The sequence below is a fragment of the Puma concolor genome, chromosome B4 (genome assembly GCF_028749965.1).
Source record: "Puma concolor isolate L17-30 chromosome B4, mPumCon1.1.hap2, whole genome shotgun sequence".
In the NCBI taxonomy this organism is placed as follows: Eukaryota; Metazoa; Chordata; class Mammalia; order Carnivora; family Felidae; genus Puma; species Puma concolor.
In genome coordinates this window covers 102,089,481-102,106,892 of record NC_141673.1, presented here as the reverse complement: position 1 = coordinate 102,106,892, position 17,412 = coordinate 102,089,481, and the positions used below count along the sequence as shown (strand labels likewise).

Below are 17,412 nucleotides of genomic sequence, written 5' to 3'. Positions count from 1 at the left end.
AATGAGACACCACTTCAGTGCGGAACAGCACCCCGCAGTCCCGGCTTCCTGAATGTGGCTCCACGAAGAAGCACTCTCGCCGGGAAAACCGAGGAAGCTCCTTCATTCCTGACATCTAGGAGGTGCTTATCAACATTTGTCAGATTAAAGTCTCCAGCCATCAGAGGCAAAATCCTGAACTCATGCTACAAGAGATGGACAGAGACTCAGGTTATCTCCCAGACTGAGCCCTGAACATGCAGAACCCACAGCACTGACACTCTGAACAGCAGTGACAGGCGGGGTCCTAGGAAAGGAACGAGCAGAGGGAGGGGAGTGAAGGGTGCTGAGCTTGGAGTCGGGCCATCAGGAATGCTGACGAGGGTCTGCTTTGCACTGACCCAGCAGCCCCCTCTCCCCGTCTGGGTCTTCCCCACCATACAGGAGGATATGGCACCAGGAGCTGCATAAAGCAGACACTGCTGAGATTTACATTCAGCATATCGGGGTGCAGTACATTTTCCGGGCATTCACCAGGTGATTCCTGGGGCCAGATGGAACCAGCTCCTACCCGCAAAAACAAGCTAGGATTCTAGAAAATGTCCCTGAGATCCTCTGCCAGGCAAGGGCTGTCCTTGGATTTTGCCACCTTGTTGATACCCTCAACCCAACAACACAGGGCAGGTTCAGAATCGTCATTGACTATTCTAGTAACATGTTAGCACAAACATCCCTATATATTGTACTTGTAAACATCTCTGTGTTCTGTGTCTTAATGATTCTAAATGTACTTTTTTTTTTTTTTGTAGTTTAAAACCTCTGAAGTTGGGAGGTACAGCTTTAGAAGCCATTCCCCATGAGCTCCTTCTTTGCTGCAAATAAAATTTTCTTTCTGCGACAAGATAAGATAAAATAAAATAAAATCTCTGAACTTAGTGTGCATCTTACAATCAATAACACACTTCAATTGGCAGCTTTTTTTTTTTTTTTTTTTTTGACTTGAGAATGTCTTCTGGACTCTCAACCTACAGAGTTTCATTCAGCCGTCTTAATAACCGCTAAGCCATCTGACCTGGTGTAATAAATCCTTTTTATTCAAATTGTCTAGAGTGGCATCTGTCCTCTGTGTCAGAATATTGATCAAAACAAAACCCAAAGAGAATGTACAGAGCACATAAAAGAATTTGTTTTTAATTTGTTCACACTATTTTCAAAGTAAATCAGGCAACTAACTGAGTTGAATAATCACTGGCCCTGATAACAGGCTTCCCCAGTGTGATTTCTCCGCCTCTCACTCCCAGTTACTTTCCTTCTCTTTGTTCCTCAGGTCTTCTTTCTTAGTGATACATGGAACAATGACATGTCCTGGACTTGAGACAATACAGTATGGTCACCATAGGTGCTCCCTGCTGGGGCATCAGCTTTTTCATGCATACACATGCTCTCAGACTGGAGAATTAGTACATGGACTTAAAACCTTCGGCCAAGGGGTGCCTGGCTGGCTCAGTCGGTAGAGTACGCGACTCTTGATCTCAGGGTCATGAGTTTGAGCCCTTTGTTGGGCACGGAGCCTACTTAAAAATAAATAAATCAATACTTAAAAAAAAAAAAAACAAAAACAACCTTCAGCTAAAAAGAAAGAACTACAAGAGCATCTCAATGGAAGGCTGAGTCCTGAAGGATAAACCAGAGCAAATCAGTGTTCACAAAAGGGACAGTAAAAAAGAGGGAAGAAATGATAGGTTTGAAGAGAAGGAAATCCAATCTGCTCAAACTGTACCAAAGGATGGCCAGAGCAAGCCTGTGTAAATCAAGAGCCAGGCTGGGAGGGGGGTCTTTTGTGGCAACGTGGAAAGCCCGGAGGAATAGAAATCTGACCCAACACTGCTCACCATCCTCAAGACCCGCCCTGGCAGCTCCAGGGACAAGCTGTGGTCCCAGGGAAAATCCACACCCTGCCCACAGGGGCCCTGAGCTGGGGCCCCCGCACCCCACCGAGCCTGCACAGAGTCTGCCATCGGAACTAGGCAGCAGGGAGGAATGTCACAGCTGCACCTGATCACACCGACCCGGGGGCAGGAGGGACTCCGAAGGAGGTCCAGGGCCAGCTGGCCCAAGCAGTTGGGTGTGGCTGGTTCCCTCCGCCTGTTAGCAAAGCCGCAGCTGCGAGGGCTGCTGAACTGCGAAGCTGCAGCTGCAGACCTGCCTGCCCGGACAATTAGCAGCCCCACGTCTTGGAAGCCAACAGCTGAGAGCGGCACTCCCTCCAGGACTCCAGTTTTCTGGCTTCCTTCCCATCAGCTTGGAGACTCCACACCCACTGTGCGGCTGAGAGCACGCTCTGGCTTAAGCCCAGCTCTGCCACTTCCTGGCAGTGGGGCTGAGGCAAACCTCCTTGCCTTGCTGGAGAAGGGTGTCCTTGGGTAACATGGGAATGATACCAACAGGCGCTGCCTCGCAGGTGGTGGGAAGGCACCGCAGTGCCTGGCACTGAGCAAGCAGTCGATGAATGAAGATGGCAGTAGGGTCACCCGTGACCGCTGAGGTCTTGGGCTATGGCATGCCTACTTCCATTTGCCACCCTGAGCCCTTTACACAGGGGAAACTGAGGTCTCTGAAGACAATGCCAGGAAGAGTCCCTGGACTTGTTATGACTTCACAGCCCCAGATGTCAGTTTTGCCTCTTCCACCTGCTAGCTGTATGACCTTTGGCTATTTGCTTAACCCCTCCTCCTCTACAAAATGGGGATAATAGTAACAGCTCCTATCTGATGAGATGGTAGTGAAGACTGAATGAAATAACCCATGTAAAATTTCACCTAATAAATGGCGACTCCATATTATCATCATGGATCTCCTGGTCACCAGAGAATCCTGGTCCCTCCTGTCCCTTCTGCCAATAGGCTTATCCTCCAGAATGGTGGGCAACTCACCAGCAGGACAGAAGGACATCTTTGTCCCTTTCCCCCCATCTCCATCTCCCCAGGCTAAACAGGGATGAATGGTTGCCATGACAACATTATCACACTACTATCATCTTGGAGACTCCGAGGTGAACAGAGGGGCTGCTCTCCTTCATCTGCTATTTGAGAGGCTCATACTCCTCCGGAACAAAGTGGGTTTCTTTCAAGTGGGGTGATGGGAGAAGGACCAACTCTTCTTTGCACCAGGCGGGTCTACAACTCTCCTCAGGCTCAGGGGAGGAGGCTGAGGCCTGCGTCCAGTTCTTTCCATTCTGCCATGGAAATGCCCCCATGGAAATGCCACAGCGTGCCCCATGAGAAATTTCCCTCAGAAAGTGAGGTTCCTGGACCCTTAAAGGGCAGCCAAGGGTGTCCCAGAGAAGACTGGATGCTCAGGCTCTTGCCTACTTTTCTCCTCACCCACAATTTACAACTAGAGAAAAACCCAAAAAGGCAACTCCATGGGATGATAGTGTCATCACCCAGGCTGTAGGACAGGGTCTGGAGCAGCCCACAGGACATCTCGCACAGGCACAGGGACCAGATACCTAGGGTTCCCACCAGCCAAGCACAGTGTCAACCAGAGGAAAGAAGAGACCCAGGAGTCTAGACATCTCCTCCCACTTTGAGAGCGATGTGGGGCAGAGGCCGGCATGACCCATCTCCAGCTGGCCCAAAGATGTCTGTTCCCTGCTCAGAGGAAGAATGGGACCAGTATTTCAGCACATTTCCTGGGAGGTCCCTTGAGGTACTAAATGGTTTATAGAAAGCTGCAGCAAGAAGGGTGTTTTCTGACTATTCACTTGCAGGATGGGAGTGGATTTCTGCAGAAACAGCCACCTCCCTTCTTAGAACAATGCCTTTGCCCTCTGTGTCTGCACCTGAAAATCTGGGTAGGATTTCTTCCTCAACAGAGACAAAAGGGAAAGTTTGTCTTTCCATCTTGCCCTACAGTCTTCCTTCGGTCAGCTCTGTCCTGAACTTGGCCTAGTAGGTCATGGTAGCATGACCACCGTCTGAGGACCCCCAGTGCAGCATGGTGCCTCTCCCCCCAGCCTTCCCCACTCCACCACAGGTAGCCCTGCCAGGCCAGGCCAGGTGCCAAGACAGAAAAAAGTCCAAGATGGAGCCGACCTCGTGTCCTCTCAGATCCTGGGGAGAGACGTCGTCAGGTAGGAGGTGACCAAACCTTCACTCAGCAAGCACTGGTCATGTGGTCTCTAGGTCTCTAGCATATGCCTAAGTCAGGATACAAGGCAAATCTGACGGTGTCCCACCACAGCCTAAAGGGCAAAGTCCTAGCTCCTTAGAAAGGCAGTAAGGCCAGGCTTTTAGGATCTGACTCCAGCTCATTCCCACCCCCACGCCCCTTCTCTCGCATCACCCATGTCCCCAAAGCAAACAGTTATTTCAGAGACCGCCTCAGCACTTGTTCCCACAAACTTGCCCTTCATGAGCCTGCAACACCTTCAAAGAACGCAAACCTCCTCGGGGAAAGGCAAGAGAGACAGTCTTTCAGATTTGGAAACTGAGGCATAGAGAGAGTAAAACATTAACTAGGTCAGTGGTTCACAAAGTGTAGTCCAGGAACCTCCTACGGATTCCCAAGATCCTTTCAGGGCTCCATAAGATCAAAAATATTTTTATAATAATACTAAGATGTTATTTGACCTTTATGCTCTCACTTTTTCATGAGTGTCCAGTGGAATTTTCCAGAGGCTACATGGTATGTGATATCACAACAGACTGACTACAGAAGCTGACATGGGAATCCAGCTGATTTCTCTTAAGCCAGATAGGAAAGAGATTTGCAAAACTGTGAAACAATGCCATTTTTCTCTCTCCACATTTTCTGTTGGAATTTATAGTTCTTTTTATTAAAAAGATGGCATCCATGTTAAATATAATGTGTTTATTATTTTTAAGTGAATATGTTTTACATTTCTGTTTTATTGTCTAATATAGTATGTACCAATAGAAAATCCAAATCCATAATCAATAGATAATCCATAGATAATCTCTTTCCCGGGGTGCCTGGGTGGCTTAGTCAGTTAAGCGTCCAACTTTGGCTCAGGTCATGATCTCGCAGTTCATGAGTTCACGCCCCTCATTGGGCTCTGTGCTGACAGCCCAGAGCCTGAAAACTGCTTCAGATTCTGTGTCTCCCTCTTTCTCTGCCCCTCCCCTGTTCACACTGTCTCTGTCTCTCACAAATAAATAAACATTAAATACATAGAGAGACAGAAAATCTCTTTCCCATCCTCTATCATTTTTAAGAGTGTCAGCTAAGTAATTTACAAACTGCTGTACCAAGCAGGGCTCAAAGCCTGATTCCATCCCACAGGTCAGTCACCTGTCACCAAACCACCATTTACGTGGTTTTCCACACCCTCAATGTGGAAACTGCCACATTGGCGAGCCACACCTCGCCAACTGTTTCCTCACAACCAGGTTAGACAACAGTGTAGCACAGCAGATAAAGCACAGGTTTTAGAAGCATGGTTGGACTGCAATCCCAACCCTGTCACTTCCATAGTGTGTGTGTATGTGTGTGTGTGTGTGTGTGTGTGTGTGTGTGTGTGTGTGTGTGTGTAGGAAAATTATCTTGCCCCTCTGCACCTGTTTCCTCACCTATAAAGAAGGCAGGGTGTAGCAGAGATTGAAAGTTGCCCAGGATCTCTTCTTCCCTTTTTTCTTAGTCATAGAACCTTCAAATTTCAACTGTCTCCTGGGCACATGCCCGCTGGGAACAAAGATTCTATTTCTTCACCTCCCCAGTTGCCAGGAATGGACATAACTAAGCTTTGCCTACTAGGACATAAGCAGAAGGGTCATGGGCAACATTCCAGGCAACGTCCCCAAAAGGAGAGGGCGCTTCTTTCTTAGCTCCTTCTCTCCCCACTGCTAGAATATGGTTGTGATGCTTGAGGCATGAGCTGCCATCTTGGACCATGAACTGGAAGCTTCACGTCAACAACAACAGAGAAACGAGACAGAAGGACCCTGGATCTCAATACCGTGGTATCCTGTGCTAGCCCTGGACATTCCACCCAAGTTCTCTACACCGAGAAAAAGCAATAAACTTCTATGTTGTGTAAGCCCTTGTTACTTTGGGTGTACAGTCACTCACAGAGGAACCTACTCCTAACACAGACAGCAATACCTATCGAAGCCAGTTGCTGCAAAATAAAACTAAATGAGGTTACACAGGAAAGGCAATCAAGGGCTTAGAACTACTATCATCGGTCTGTTGTCCATACTAGCCACACAGTTCGAAAATGGTTATTCTCCTCAGCTCTCTGCTGAACCATTCTGGCAGAGACATATGATGGTCAGCTCTTTTGCACACTTCCAGCATCTCCCTGGCTCCAGTGCCCGGCAACGGCTACTTCTATCCTCCTTCATCTCTTGTCTGTGGTGCCAGAGGCTGTCAAGAGATATCTAGCCCAGCTCCATCAGCCCATGACTTCATCCTGCCCGGGTGGGTGCGCAGACCCAATTGCAGCCCAACATAATCACATTTTCAGTTCATTAAAGAAGTCCAGGCCTCTTCTCTGGAGATGCCAAGGCGGTTCGAGGGAGGGAGACAGAAAAGAAGCTCATCTCCCCAGTGGCAGACAGCGGGGAAGAGAAAAAGCAGTGGCAAGAGATCTAAAGCTTAGCTATTGTGTTTGTTCCCAAACAGCTGACGAAGGACAAGGGAGGGGGCATTCCTAGGACTGAAGTGAACAAAGAAAGGAGAAGCTAATAAAGTGCAAGATTGTTCACCCAGGCCCTGATCTTTCCAGCCCTGGGGTGGGTGTCCTGTGGCTGGCCCTGGGGGAGGTATGGGGGCGCCTGGCGCCTGAACTGACCCAGAGTAGTGGGTTCAAGAATTCACCCCTGTGGTGGGGCACAGTTTGTCATTGGTCAGCCAGCAAGGATGGATGAGGGGGGGTGGCTGATTCTATTTATATCTTCTGGCTGGCCTGGGATTCCTACCCACATTCCAAGATCTGACTCACAAAGCCCCCATGAAACTGGTTGATAGGTTTCTACCAAATGGATGTGTTGTTTTGTTTTGTTTTGTTTTGTTTTGTTTTGTGGAGTTGGACATTTCTCTCTCTGAGGTGATTGGGGTACAGCCCTCATGAGAAGTAGGGTAACTGGATATGTCACAGAAGTCCCTGTATCCCAAAGGACCCTCCTCACCCTGTGCCTTGGTCTTCTGGGAGGCATGTGAGCAATCGTCAGGGATCAGGGCAGGGCTTGGCTGGCTGGGAGAAGGGCCAAGCACCATCCTCAGGTTCCCGGTTTGGGGTCTGTCCAAGCTCTGGGGGTGGAACCACTCTACTCATCCTGCTCCCAGTAAGGAAAGATCATCAGCTTTGTGATAGGAGCTGACTCCCTGAGCTAATACCATTCACCATTCTTTTAGTAATTCGTCCTCTACTGACCCAAGATGGCATTTGCATTTTCTCTTTCATGGTTGTTCAATTTGTCTTATGTGTTTTGTCCCCTGAACAGGACTGCAATCCAACTTTCATAGTTTGGTATCACCCAAGCCACACAAAATACCTCAATAAATATGTTCGAATAGGCACCATCAGATTCTTGCTCATTCTCCTCCTCACCAGAGGGGAAGGAAAAGGGAAAGAAAGCCACTTGTTAAGGGATTTTGAGATTCTTATGTTAGGAAGGCCTTTGAATTGAAAGCTTGAGTACTAAAACCTCATCTGACCCTCCTCAAGGGTTCGTCAAATAAGTATACTAAAAAGTCGTGTTCTGCTTGATTTGAGGGTAATCTCTGAAACCCTGTGGCAGCCTCTGATCTCTGCTATAAGGCTAAACCCCCAAAAGCACCCTGGTCAAGGTCATGCCCATCCCACCACAAGCACATGGGCTCACTGCCACTCTGAGTTATGAGAAGCCTAAGAGTCCTGACGTTGATTTAAAAATTTTCTTCTGCTCCAGACACCTGCCTGAGGCTGCTGCTGCTGCTGGAAAATTCACCACCAGAAGGCTGAGTGATAAATGGTGCACTCGGTCTTCTCAAGAAAGACTGGCCATCTTGAGGACCAACTCTGGGGAATACAGAGAGAATCCTTGGAGCCGGAGCCATGAAAGCAACCTCACATGCAGATGGCAGCAGCAAAAGCGGGAGATGGCCTTCCCAGTCTGGGAGAGGTGATCCTGGGGAGGAGGATGGCTGCAGCAACTGCATTTCCCAGCGGAAGTGAGGCCAAGGTCATGACCATCGAATATATTTCCGCAGGTCATACAGTGTACAATGGCAATATGCCACGGGGTTATCGTTCACATTGTGGACACCACACATGTCCACGTACGTTCTATGTACATTTCTAATGATTATTATGGTGATTTCCCAATAGGCAGCGGTAAAGTGCCTTCAGGAAGGGGCACCTTTTTCTAACTAGCAAGAGCATTGGATGGACCAGCTGCAGCCTTGGGCTTCATGCTATAGTGAGCACTGAGGACAAAGACAGGATCCTTTTATAAGATTCAGCCCTTGCAGACAGTACCCAAACTGAAAGAATGTAAATTAAAAAAAAAAAAGGCAACCTAAGAATGTTTCTAAAATGTTAATTGTGTAGTAGAGTTACCTGAAATCATCATTAATTATCTGAGCATTTAGAGCTTGGGGCTTCTTACTACTGGGTCTGCCACTCTGAGCTCCAGAATCTAGCAGCCCTGCCTTCTGTTTCTAAAGCTGAAAAAACTGTAAATTTGCATGCAATCAAACAAGCCATTATTCAGTCCCAGTAGAGAGGCACTGGGTTTTGTTGGCATAACAAGGAAACATTCATCCCCTAGGTATACGTAATATGACCTTCCTCAGAAGAAGCTAACTCCTTGCTACCAGCCTGGAAAGAAGGTACGCCCCAGAGAAGTGGGAGAATAGATTCTGGTGGCTCTCAAGAAAAGTTCTTAGGTCAATGCAGTCTTCCCCACAGAACATTCTGCCACCACAAAATAGTCCTTAGAGCCACAATGGCAAGCACTTGTAAATGATGCCCATTTACCAGACCTGACTTCTGAACCCAGGGGCCCAGGGGACTAAGCAGGCTGTGAACAATTCCTTCCAAAGATGGCACTAATCACCTCCCAGGAGATGAGTCGCTGTGCTTCCCAACCAATGAGAGCACCCCGGACTTGAGTGAACACAACCTGATTGGCTGAGACAAAGTCAGGTCTCCCTTCTCAGGTAAACAACCCTGAAGCTAGTTCTGAGCTTGAAGGAGCTTGTGCCTCGGGAGGTCTGGTGCGTTTGGGGGCCTCAGCCCAGCACTAAGAACTTGGTAACCAATTTCTCAGGCTGCTCCCAGGGCGCTGGTTAGTAAGGACTTTAATGCACCCAGGAGACAAAGTGAGTAGCAAGCCTGCAGCTGGAGCCTCCAAAAGTTGGGGGGGTTGGCAGGGAGACAAACAAGGCTTCTCATGGATTCTTTGTCCCTCCTTCCCCTTCGTCTCCAGGAGACAAAGTGCTCTGTCTCCCTCCTCAACTCAACCCAGTATCAGGTTCTCCATGTGAAAACCTTGTCTTCATCTCCCACTTCTTATGGATAAATGGGAGTACTCCTTTGTACTCCGAGGGTGGGGGAATATTCATCCAGCACTTACTCTGTGCTGGCCTGTGTTTGCAAAATAAAGTAAAACAAAACCCATGCCCTCAAAGAGCCATTCAATATCAGAAGGACTTATGTGGCCCCACCACAACCTCACCACTGCAGCACCCCCTGCCTTAATCCCACCCCTGCCTAGCAAACACTAAAGGGTGGAGAGAGTGAACCACCTGCCAGCCACAAAATGGTAAGTTAGGACATAAAAGACAGAAATGATAAAAACTCTCTCTTTCTGCCCCTCACTGCACATGATCCTTGAGGGCACTCAATCTGAAATTCACTTGGGTTACCAAGCAGCTCTGGAAGAAAATTTGGCTTCTGTCACTTCCCCACCCCTTGATGTGGCTGTGTTCAGACATCTTCTCTCCTTTTTTTTTTTTTTTTAATTTTCATTTTTGAGAGAGAGAGAGTGTGAGCGGAGTAGAGGCCAAGAGAGAGAGGAACAGAGGATCCGAAGTAGTCTCTGTTGCAGACAACAGAGAGCCAGAAGCGGGGCTTGAACTCACAAACCTCGAGATCACGACCTGAGCCAAAGTTGGACACTCAACTGAGCCACCCAGGCGCCCCCAGAGCCAAAGTTGGATGCTCAACTGAGCCACCCAGGCGCCCCCAGACACCTTCTCTCCTAACCTCGCACTGGGCTCAGCTCCCCAAAAGGAACGGGGTTACAACTGGGAGGAGGGTGGGGGGAAAAATTTAATTTTAGAGTTTATGCTTAAAGTCCTGAGTGTGTCTGGCTTCTTCCCATCCCATAGTACAGATGCTGCAGCAGTGAGCAGACAGCGGGAGAACATCAGGAGCCAATAAATAATGATAATAATAACAAGAACAGCTCATAGGATTGAGCCCCACTGGGCTAAACAGCCTACCCATAGCCTCTCTCTCTCATCCTGAACTGTGGTCCTGTGCAGCGGCCACTCTTCCTATGCCTATTTTACTCTGCAGGAGCTGATGCTTGGAGAAGTTCATGTCTCACTCAGAGTTACAGAGCCAGGAAGTGGCTTGACGCCACACCCATATCTTTAGCATAATGCTGAGGCCCACGGATGAGAATATCAAGGAACTACCAAGGGCAAGGACCAGATATTTCAAAGTTTTCCTGGAAAGAAGAGGAAGCTACTCTCTTCCACACAACCTCACCCTCCCCTCGGGTGTTAGAACTTGGTCTGCCTCGGTCAGTGGCTGGTACTGGGCTACGTTCCAGGTGCCACGGATGTTCATGGGCTAGCCAGAAACCTAGCACGATTGAAACACTGGCAACACAAAAAAGAGGCATTGGGAATGTGCTTGTTTATAAATTGGAAATTGTGTTTACAATCTAGGCAGCTGGATGAAACATCAAGTTAGAATAGTTTTCCTGTGCCTGACATGGTCCTTGGTTCAGGAGATCAGATTGTTCCACAAAAACAGAAAAGACTCACTGCGTGAGTAACCAGCCAGTAATGAAGCGCTCTCTCTCTCTCTCTCTCTCTCTCTCTCTCTCTCTCTCGTGTGCGTGTGTGTGTGTGTGTGTGTGTGTGTGTGTGTTTATTTTGCTTCTGGAGTAGGAGAGAGCTGGAGTTTCTCTACTTTTGTGCAGACTTGGGGAAGATCAGACTTCTGCAAGGGCTGACTGGGGGTTAATACCATGGAGGCTGTCCCAATCTCCAGACACATACCACCGCCTATTCCCACTGAATGTTTATTGCAACTTATTATAAACTGACTTTCTAGCCCAATCCACAGAAACACACAAAGTTTTAGAGCTGAAAGGAACCGTAAGAATCCTGGAAGCCAACTCCTGAGGGAAAACTCAAGGGCCACAGGCAGAGATAACAAGCAGCCTGAGGCAATGCAGCCAGAACAAGGGAGGAGGGAGGGGGGTGAAGCCAGAGACAGTGAATTCTGACTCTGAAGCTTGTTAGCTGGTGACTTTGGCAGCTACTTAACCTCCCATGGCTGTGATTTCCTCATCTCCCTGCAGAACTGTACAGGCCCACTGTGGCCTGTCAAGTCCTGTCATGGCTGTGGTCCTGGACAGAAGCAGGGACCACCCTCTTCCTGTGGGATGGAACAGGGTGGTTGCTCCCTGGATGGAGGCTGGGAGATGGTGCTGTTAAGTGGCCCGCTCCACAGGGGTTGTAGGGTACAGCGCAGATGCCCTTCAAAGCCAAGGACTCATCCACTCACGGCCTAGAGGGTTGGCTGGTAAAGACTCACAGCGGAGTCATCTGCAGGCATTGCCCTCAGCCCAAGCCTCCCTGCCCAAAGGAATCCTATATACAGTGACCAGCATGGTCACTGTATATAGGATCAGTACAGGCTTGTCTAGCAGGGCCACCCCAGCTTTCAGAGCTCCTTGAAGGATCAGCTGAGGCCCCAGTTGTAACTACATGGCTGTTCACCTTCCCCACACCCAGCATGGCCTCTCTCTCCCCCTACAGATGCTGCTCCTGACAGGTCCCCAGTCATTCCCTGCACAGGGGGGGCCTGACTTACAACACCTCCAAGAAAACCCCCAAGACAGTGAGTCCCTGCCTCACTAGGACAATCCCTGTGCTGACAAGGGCCCAGCTTCACCCCAGTGACAGGCTGTTTCTCCTCTCTCAGCCCCAGCAGCCCAACTCCAAGGGGAAGTAGGGTCGTCCATCAAGGGAGGTCTTTCCCCACCTAAAGCATCACCCTCCCAACACCCTAACCACCAAGACACAAAGGCTACCACCTGAAGAAGGTAGAGGCAGGATTCAGTCCTGTGCACTCCCTCCCGCCAGACCCCCTCTCCTCCAAGATGAAGGTTCTGGTAGTGGGGTCCTAAGAGGCAACTCTGAAAGGGAAGAAGCTTCTGAGGAGCTACCATATGATTAGAAATATGAGCTGCAGAGAAAGGGATGGGAGGTACCACCGTCGGTACTGAGTCTCAGGGCAGAGGCACACAGACAATAGGAAGCCATGTGACCATAGAGGCAGCCACTGGATTGATGTGGCCACAGGCCAAGGAATGCCACAGCCACCAGACACTGGAACTGGGAGTCTCCCCTAGAGCCTTCCAAGGGAGAGCAGCCCTACTGACACCTTGATCTTGGCCCAAGGAAACCAACTGAGACTTCTGGTCTCCGGAACTATGAGAGAATACATTCCTATTGTTGTAAGCCACGAATTTTAAAATTAATTTGCCATCACACCCAGGCCCTCCTCTTCCCTCAGCTTCCCTAACTATAAAGTAACCCTCTTCTTGCTGATGTGCTGATAAGACCTAGGGGCCTTGTCCTCCTATTTATACTTTAGAACAACCACTTATTGAACACCTAAAAAGGAACTGTTTCCTATCGCAGAATTTCAGACAGGTGGCAGGCAATGGTGGAGATATTTGGGCACAAGAGAGGGCACTGGAGTATAAAACAGAAAAGTCTAGGAGCACCTGGGTGGCTCAGTCAGCTAAGCATCCAACTTCCACTCAGGTCATGATCTCACGGTTTGTGAGTTCGAGCCCCACATCAGGCTCTGTGCTGACAGCTCAGAGCCTGGAACCTACTTCAGATTCTGTGTCTCCATCTCTCTCTGTCCCTCCCCATTCATGCTCTATCTTTCTGTCTCTCTCTCTCTCTCTCTCTCAAAAATAAACTTTTTTTTTAATTAAAAACAAAAACAGAAAAGTCTATTTGCTCACTATACCCACTCACTGGACGGACATTTTAGAGCTCCAGGCCCAGAGCAGCATTAGACTAGAGCTAACCTGACTCCAGCCATAGTTGGTTTTCAGGAGAAAAGGGGCCCATGGGAACCCCTCTTTGAAGAGTCAGAGGGACCCGCAGAGGTAGGCCCACTCTGCGTCTCAGTGGAGGACTAGAGAACAGATGAATTTCTGCTTCTCAATTCCAGAAGTCCCACTGCATTCAGATAACATCCAGCCTGGGCTACACCTACCTTCTGCATTTCCTCAGATGAGATGTTGCACGGGCTGCTAGGAGGGGATGCTCGTTTGCACTGTTGTTCCCCACTGCTCAGGGCCCAGGAGTTGGCAAAGTCGTAGGGGTCCGAGGTCAAGGTCCCTGTGGAGAAAGTTTCAAGGAGAATGAAGTCACAGTTAAGACTGACCCAGGACTTCTAAGGGAAAACTCTAGATTTGTCATCACCTGAATCAACCTTCCATTAGATCGGTACATAGGCGTCTGGGTGGGGAGTAACTTCTGTGCAGTGCTCAGTGTAACACCATAGCCCACGGGCACTCAGAGGTCAGTGTTGGGGGAGGGGGGCTGGGCAGATGGGCACAGTGAGGAAAGTGACATGGAAGACGATGGGGAACATGCCCGTTCACTCTGTCTCCATGCCCTTGTGCACCTTTCCCCTCTGCACCCCTTATTACCTTGACTCTCTCCACTCATTCTTTGAGATGCAGCTCCAGAGCCACTTCCTCCAGGAAGCCCTTCTGAACTAGTTCTACTCCCTGCCCCCCACCCCAGCCTGTGCTCCCTCAGCACCACAGCCACCCTTCCATCAAAACCCTCATCCTCCTTTGTGTTGGTATTTCCTTTGTTTATAGTCATACTCCATTCAACTGTGAGCTCCCTAATTCAGGGTACAGGCTGTGTCTCTTATCTCTGAATTCCTAGCATTGTAGACACTTGAAACATTTTTGCAGAATGAAGGTAAGAATGTGACACGGAACCTGAGCCCCCAGTCACCACATCCCCCGTGCTTTCACAGCATCTGTGCCTTGGTCTCATACCAGCCATGCCACCATTGGCTCCCACAACAGAGCGAGGGCCTATGGGCTTACACGACAAAGGAGATACCCAATGTCACTGCTGAGTCTTCACTGCAAACAGACTAATGAAGCATTGAGGCAAGTGGTCCTTTTGCATAGCCAGGTCCAGAAGAGTGAAGCATGTTTCAAGGTCAAATCATATACTCAAGAAAACAAAATAGAAAATCCTGAGGGAAAGAAAAGCAGGACATTGGAAGTATTGTCAGTTGGCATCTGGGGTGGGGTAAGCAGGGAAAATGGCCCCCTCCAAAGATTCATTTCCTAATTCATGGAACCTATGAATTATCTTATAGGGCAAAAGACGTGATTAAGTTAAGGATCTTGAGAGGAAGAGCTTATCTCGGATTACCTAAGTCAGCCTTAGATGCAATCACATGTATCCTTATAAGAGGAAGGCAGCAGGAGGTGACTGAGAGAGAGAGAGAGAGAGAGAGAGAAAGAGAAAGAGAGAGAGAGAGAGAGAGAGAGAGGAAACAATGTTGTGACAGGCAGAGATCGAGATGATGCAGCCACATCAAGGATTGCTCACAGTAGTTGGAAGAAGCAAGGAAGAGACTCTCCCCTAGGGCCTCTGGAGGGAGTAGAGCCCTACCATCACCTTGACTTCAGCCATTTGGCCTCCAGAAATTGTGAGAGATTAGACTTCTGTTGTTTTAAGCCATGGAGAAGCCAAAAGGAAGGGAATTTAAATTTATGGAGTTTAGGGGCGCCTGGGTGGCACAGTTGGTTAAGCGTCCGACTTCAGCCAGGTCACGATCTCGCGGTCCGTGAGTTCGAGCCCCGCGTCAGGCTCTGGGCTGATGGCTCAGAGCCTGGAGCCTGTTTCCGATTCTGTGTCTCCCTCTCTCTCTGCCCCTCCCCCGTTCATGCTCTGTCTCTCTCTGTCCCAAAAATAAATAAACGTTGAAAAAAAAATTTATGGAGTTTATACTATGTGCCAGGCATTATGTTAAGTGCTCTCTGGGTTCTGAGTCACCACGTCACACAGGCTTATCTGCTTTCTAACATACCGTGAGAACTACAAAAAACTTCAAATAATTTCATTCTTGTACAGAGGTTATAAAAAACAAATATACTTAAAATTCTTGTTATAAATATGAAGAAATTGAAGCCTGATAAAAGGACAAGACAATAAGAAAAAAAAAACAATAGAGTTGAAAAAGAACCGCATTTACCTTCTAAAGTTACAAATATAGTCAAGGAAATAGAAAGAAAACTCAACTGATGGGTTAGACATCATCTGGAGATTAGACAGAGTTGAGGGAATTAGGGAACTAGAAGATAGACCTAAGACGTGAAGTGCTGATGAGCCAGCCATCTGGAGAAAAGAAAAGCCCTGGTTTTTAGGATTTGCTGATTTCCATGGTGCAAATACTCCAACCATGGCCAACTTCAAGCTACCAACATGACAGTACTGAATGCAGACTTGGAAAAGATGCTCACAATCCGTTCTTAGCAGCCAGCATGAGCGCACCCAAAAAGCAACAGAGAGGAATAGAGAGATAGCAAAATAAAAGTAAGGTAATGAGAAAAAAAAAGGATGCAATACAAATATACAATATACATCTAACAGGAGAGAAAATGACTGGAAGTTTTCTAAATCTGATGGAAAATACAAGTCCTGAGATTCAGGCATCACAGTCTCAAGTAAGATAATAAATATAAAACCCACATCTAGACACAACATAGTAAAATTTCAGAATACAAGAACAAAGAGATGACTTACGTACAAAGATAGAATACTATATGCAATGCAATAACAATTGGACTGGCAACCTTCTTCTCAACAGCAACAATAGAATGGCATCTTCAAAGCACTGTGAGAAATGACTGATGCCCTAGAATTCTATACCTAGCTAAAGTATCATATAAGAATGCATGGCTGTTTGTTTCAGTTATCACTATTACCACTACCAGACCCTTAATGAAGGAAGTACTAAGGGATATTTTTTAGAAAAATAGAAGTTGAACCTAGAAAAAAAGAATAAGATGCAAGGAGAAATTATGAGCAAAGAACCTGTTAAACATGAGGATATAGCTAAAGAAGCACTGATTGTGTAAATCTATCATAGTAATGTCAAATTTAGTGGTATTCAAACAAGATTGGGAGGTTAGTGAGGTAGTAGGGAAAGAAGTAGCATTTTAAAAAGCAGTAATAATAGAAAGCACAAAATAAGATGGTTAATAGAAGTCCAAATACATCAACACAACTGAATATAAAATGAATGAAAAGAAGCCAAACTTTACACTGAGAAGACAGAAATGATTAATTTACATTAAAATATCAATAATGAGGGGTGTCTGGGTGGTTCCGTCAGTTGAGTGTCTGACTTGATTTTGGCTCTGGTCATGATACCAGGGTCATGGGATCGAGCCCTACATTGGGCTCTGTGCTGACAGCACAGAGCCTGCTTGGGATTCTCTCTCTCTCCTTCTGTCCCTCTCCCCGACTCACGCTTTCTCCCAATACATAAATAAATAAATAAACAATAATGAGATATAGTGAGATACCATTACACATCTATTAAAATAGCTAAGAGAATAATAATAATAATAATAATAATAATAATAATGTGGCAATTCCAAATGCTGGTAATGACTCAGAGCAACTGGAACTCACACGTTGCTGGGACAAATGCAGAGAACATGGCCAACTTAAGAAACAGTTTGGCAGTTTATCATATTAAACATATGCTCATTATACCACCCATTAATCCCTCTCCTAAATATTTTCCCAAAGAAATTAAGTGTACTTCCACACAAAAACCCATATGTCAATACCACCTCACACTAGGATGGCAACTATCAAACAAAACAAAATAAAACAAAACAAAACAGAAAATAACAAGCGTTGGTGAGGTTGTGAGAATTTGGAATCCTTGCGCACTGTGGGTAGAATGGAAAATGGAACAGCCACTGTAGAAAACAGTATGGCAGCTCCTCAAAGAATTAAGAATAGGGGCATCTGGGTGGCTCAGTTGGTTAACACCCGACTCTTGATTTCAGCTCAGGTCATGATCTCAAGCTTGTGAGTTCAAGCCCCATGTTAGGCTCTGAACTGATAGTGTAGAACCTGCTTGTGATTCTATCTCCCTCTCTCTCT

At 47.4% G+C, this 17,412-nt stretch overlaps 1 protein-coding gene across 1 annotated transcript in view; it reads right to left on the bottom strand.

The window, feature by feature from the left end:
- VWF (von Willebrand factor) overlaps positions 1–17,412 on the bottom strand; it is a 139,193-nt gene that overhangs the window by 103,704 nt on the left and 18,077 nt on the right. Inside the window, exon 6 of the mRNA XM_025930120.2 lies at positions 13,469–13,593. Coding sequence (XP_025785905.1) covers positions 13,469–13,593 — 125 coding nt within the window. The remainder of the gene's footprint in view (positions 1–13,468; positions 13,594–17,412) is intronic.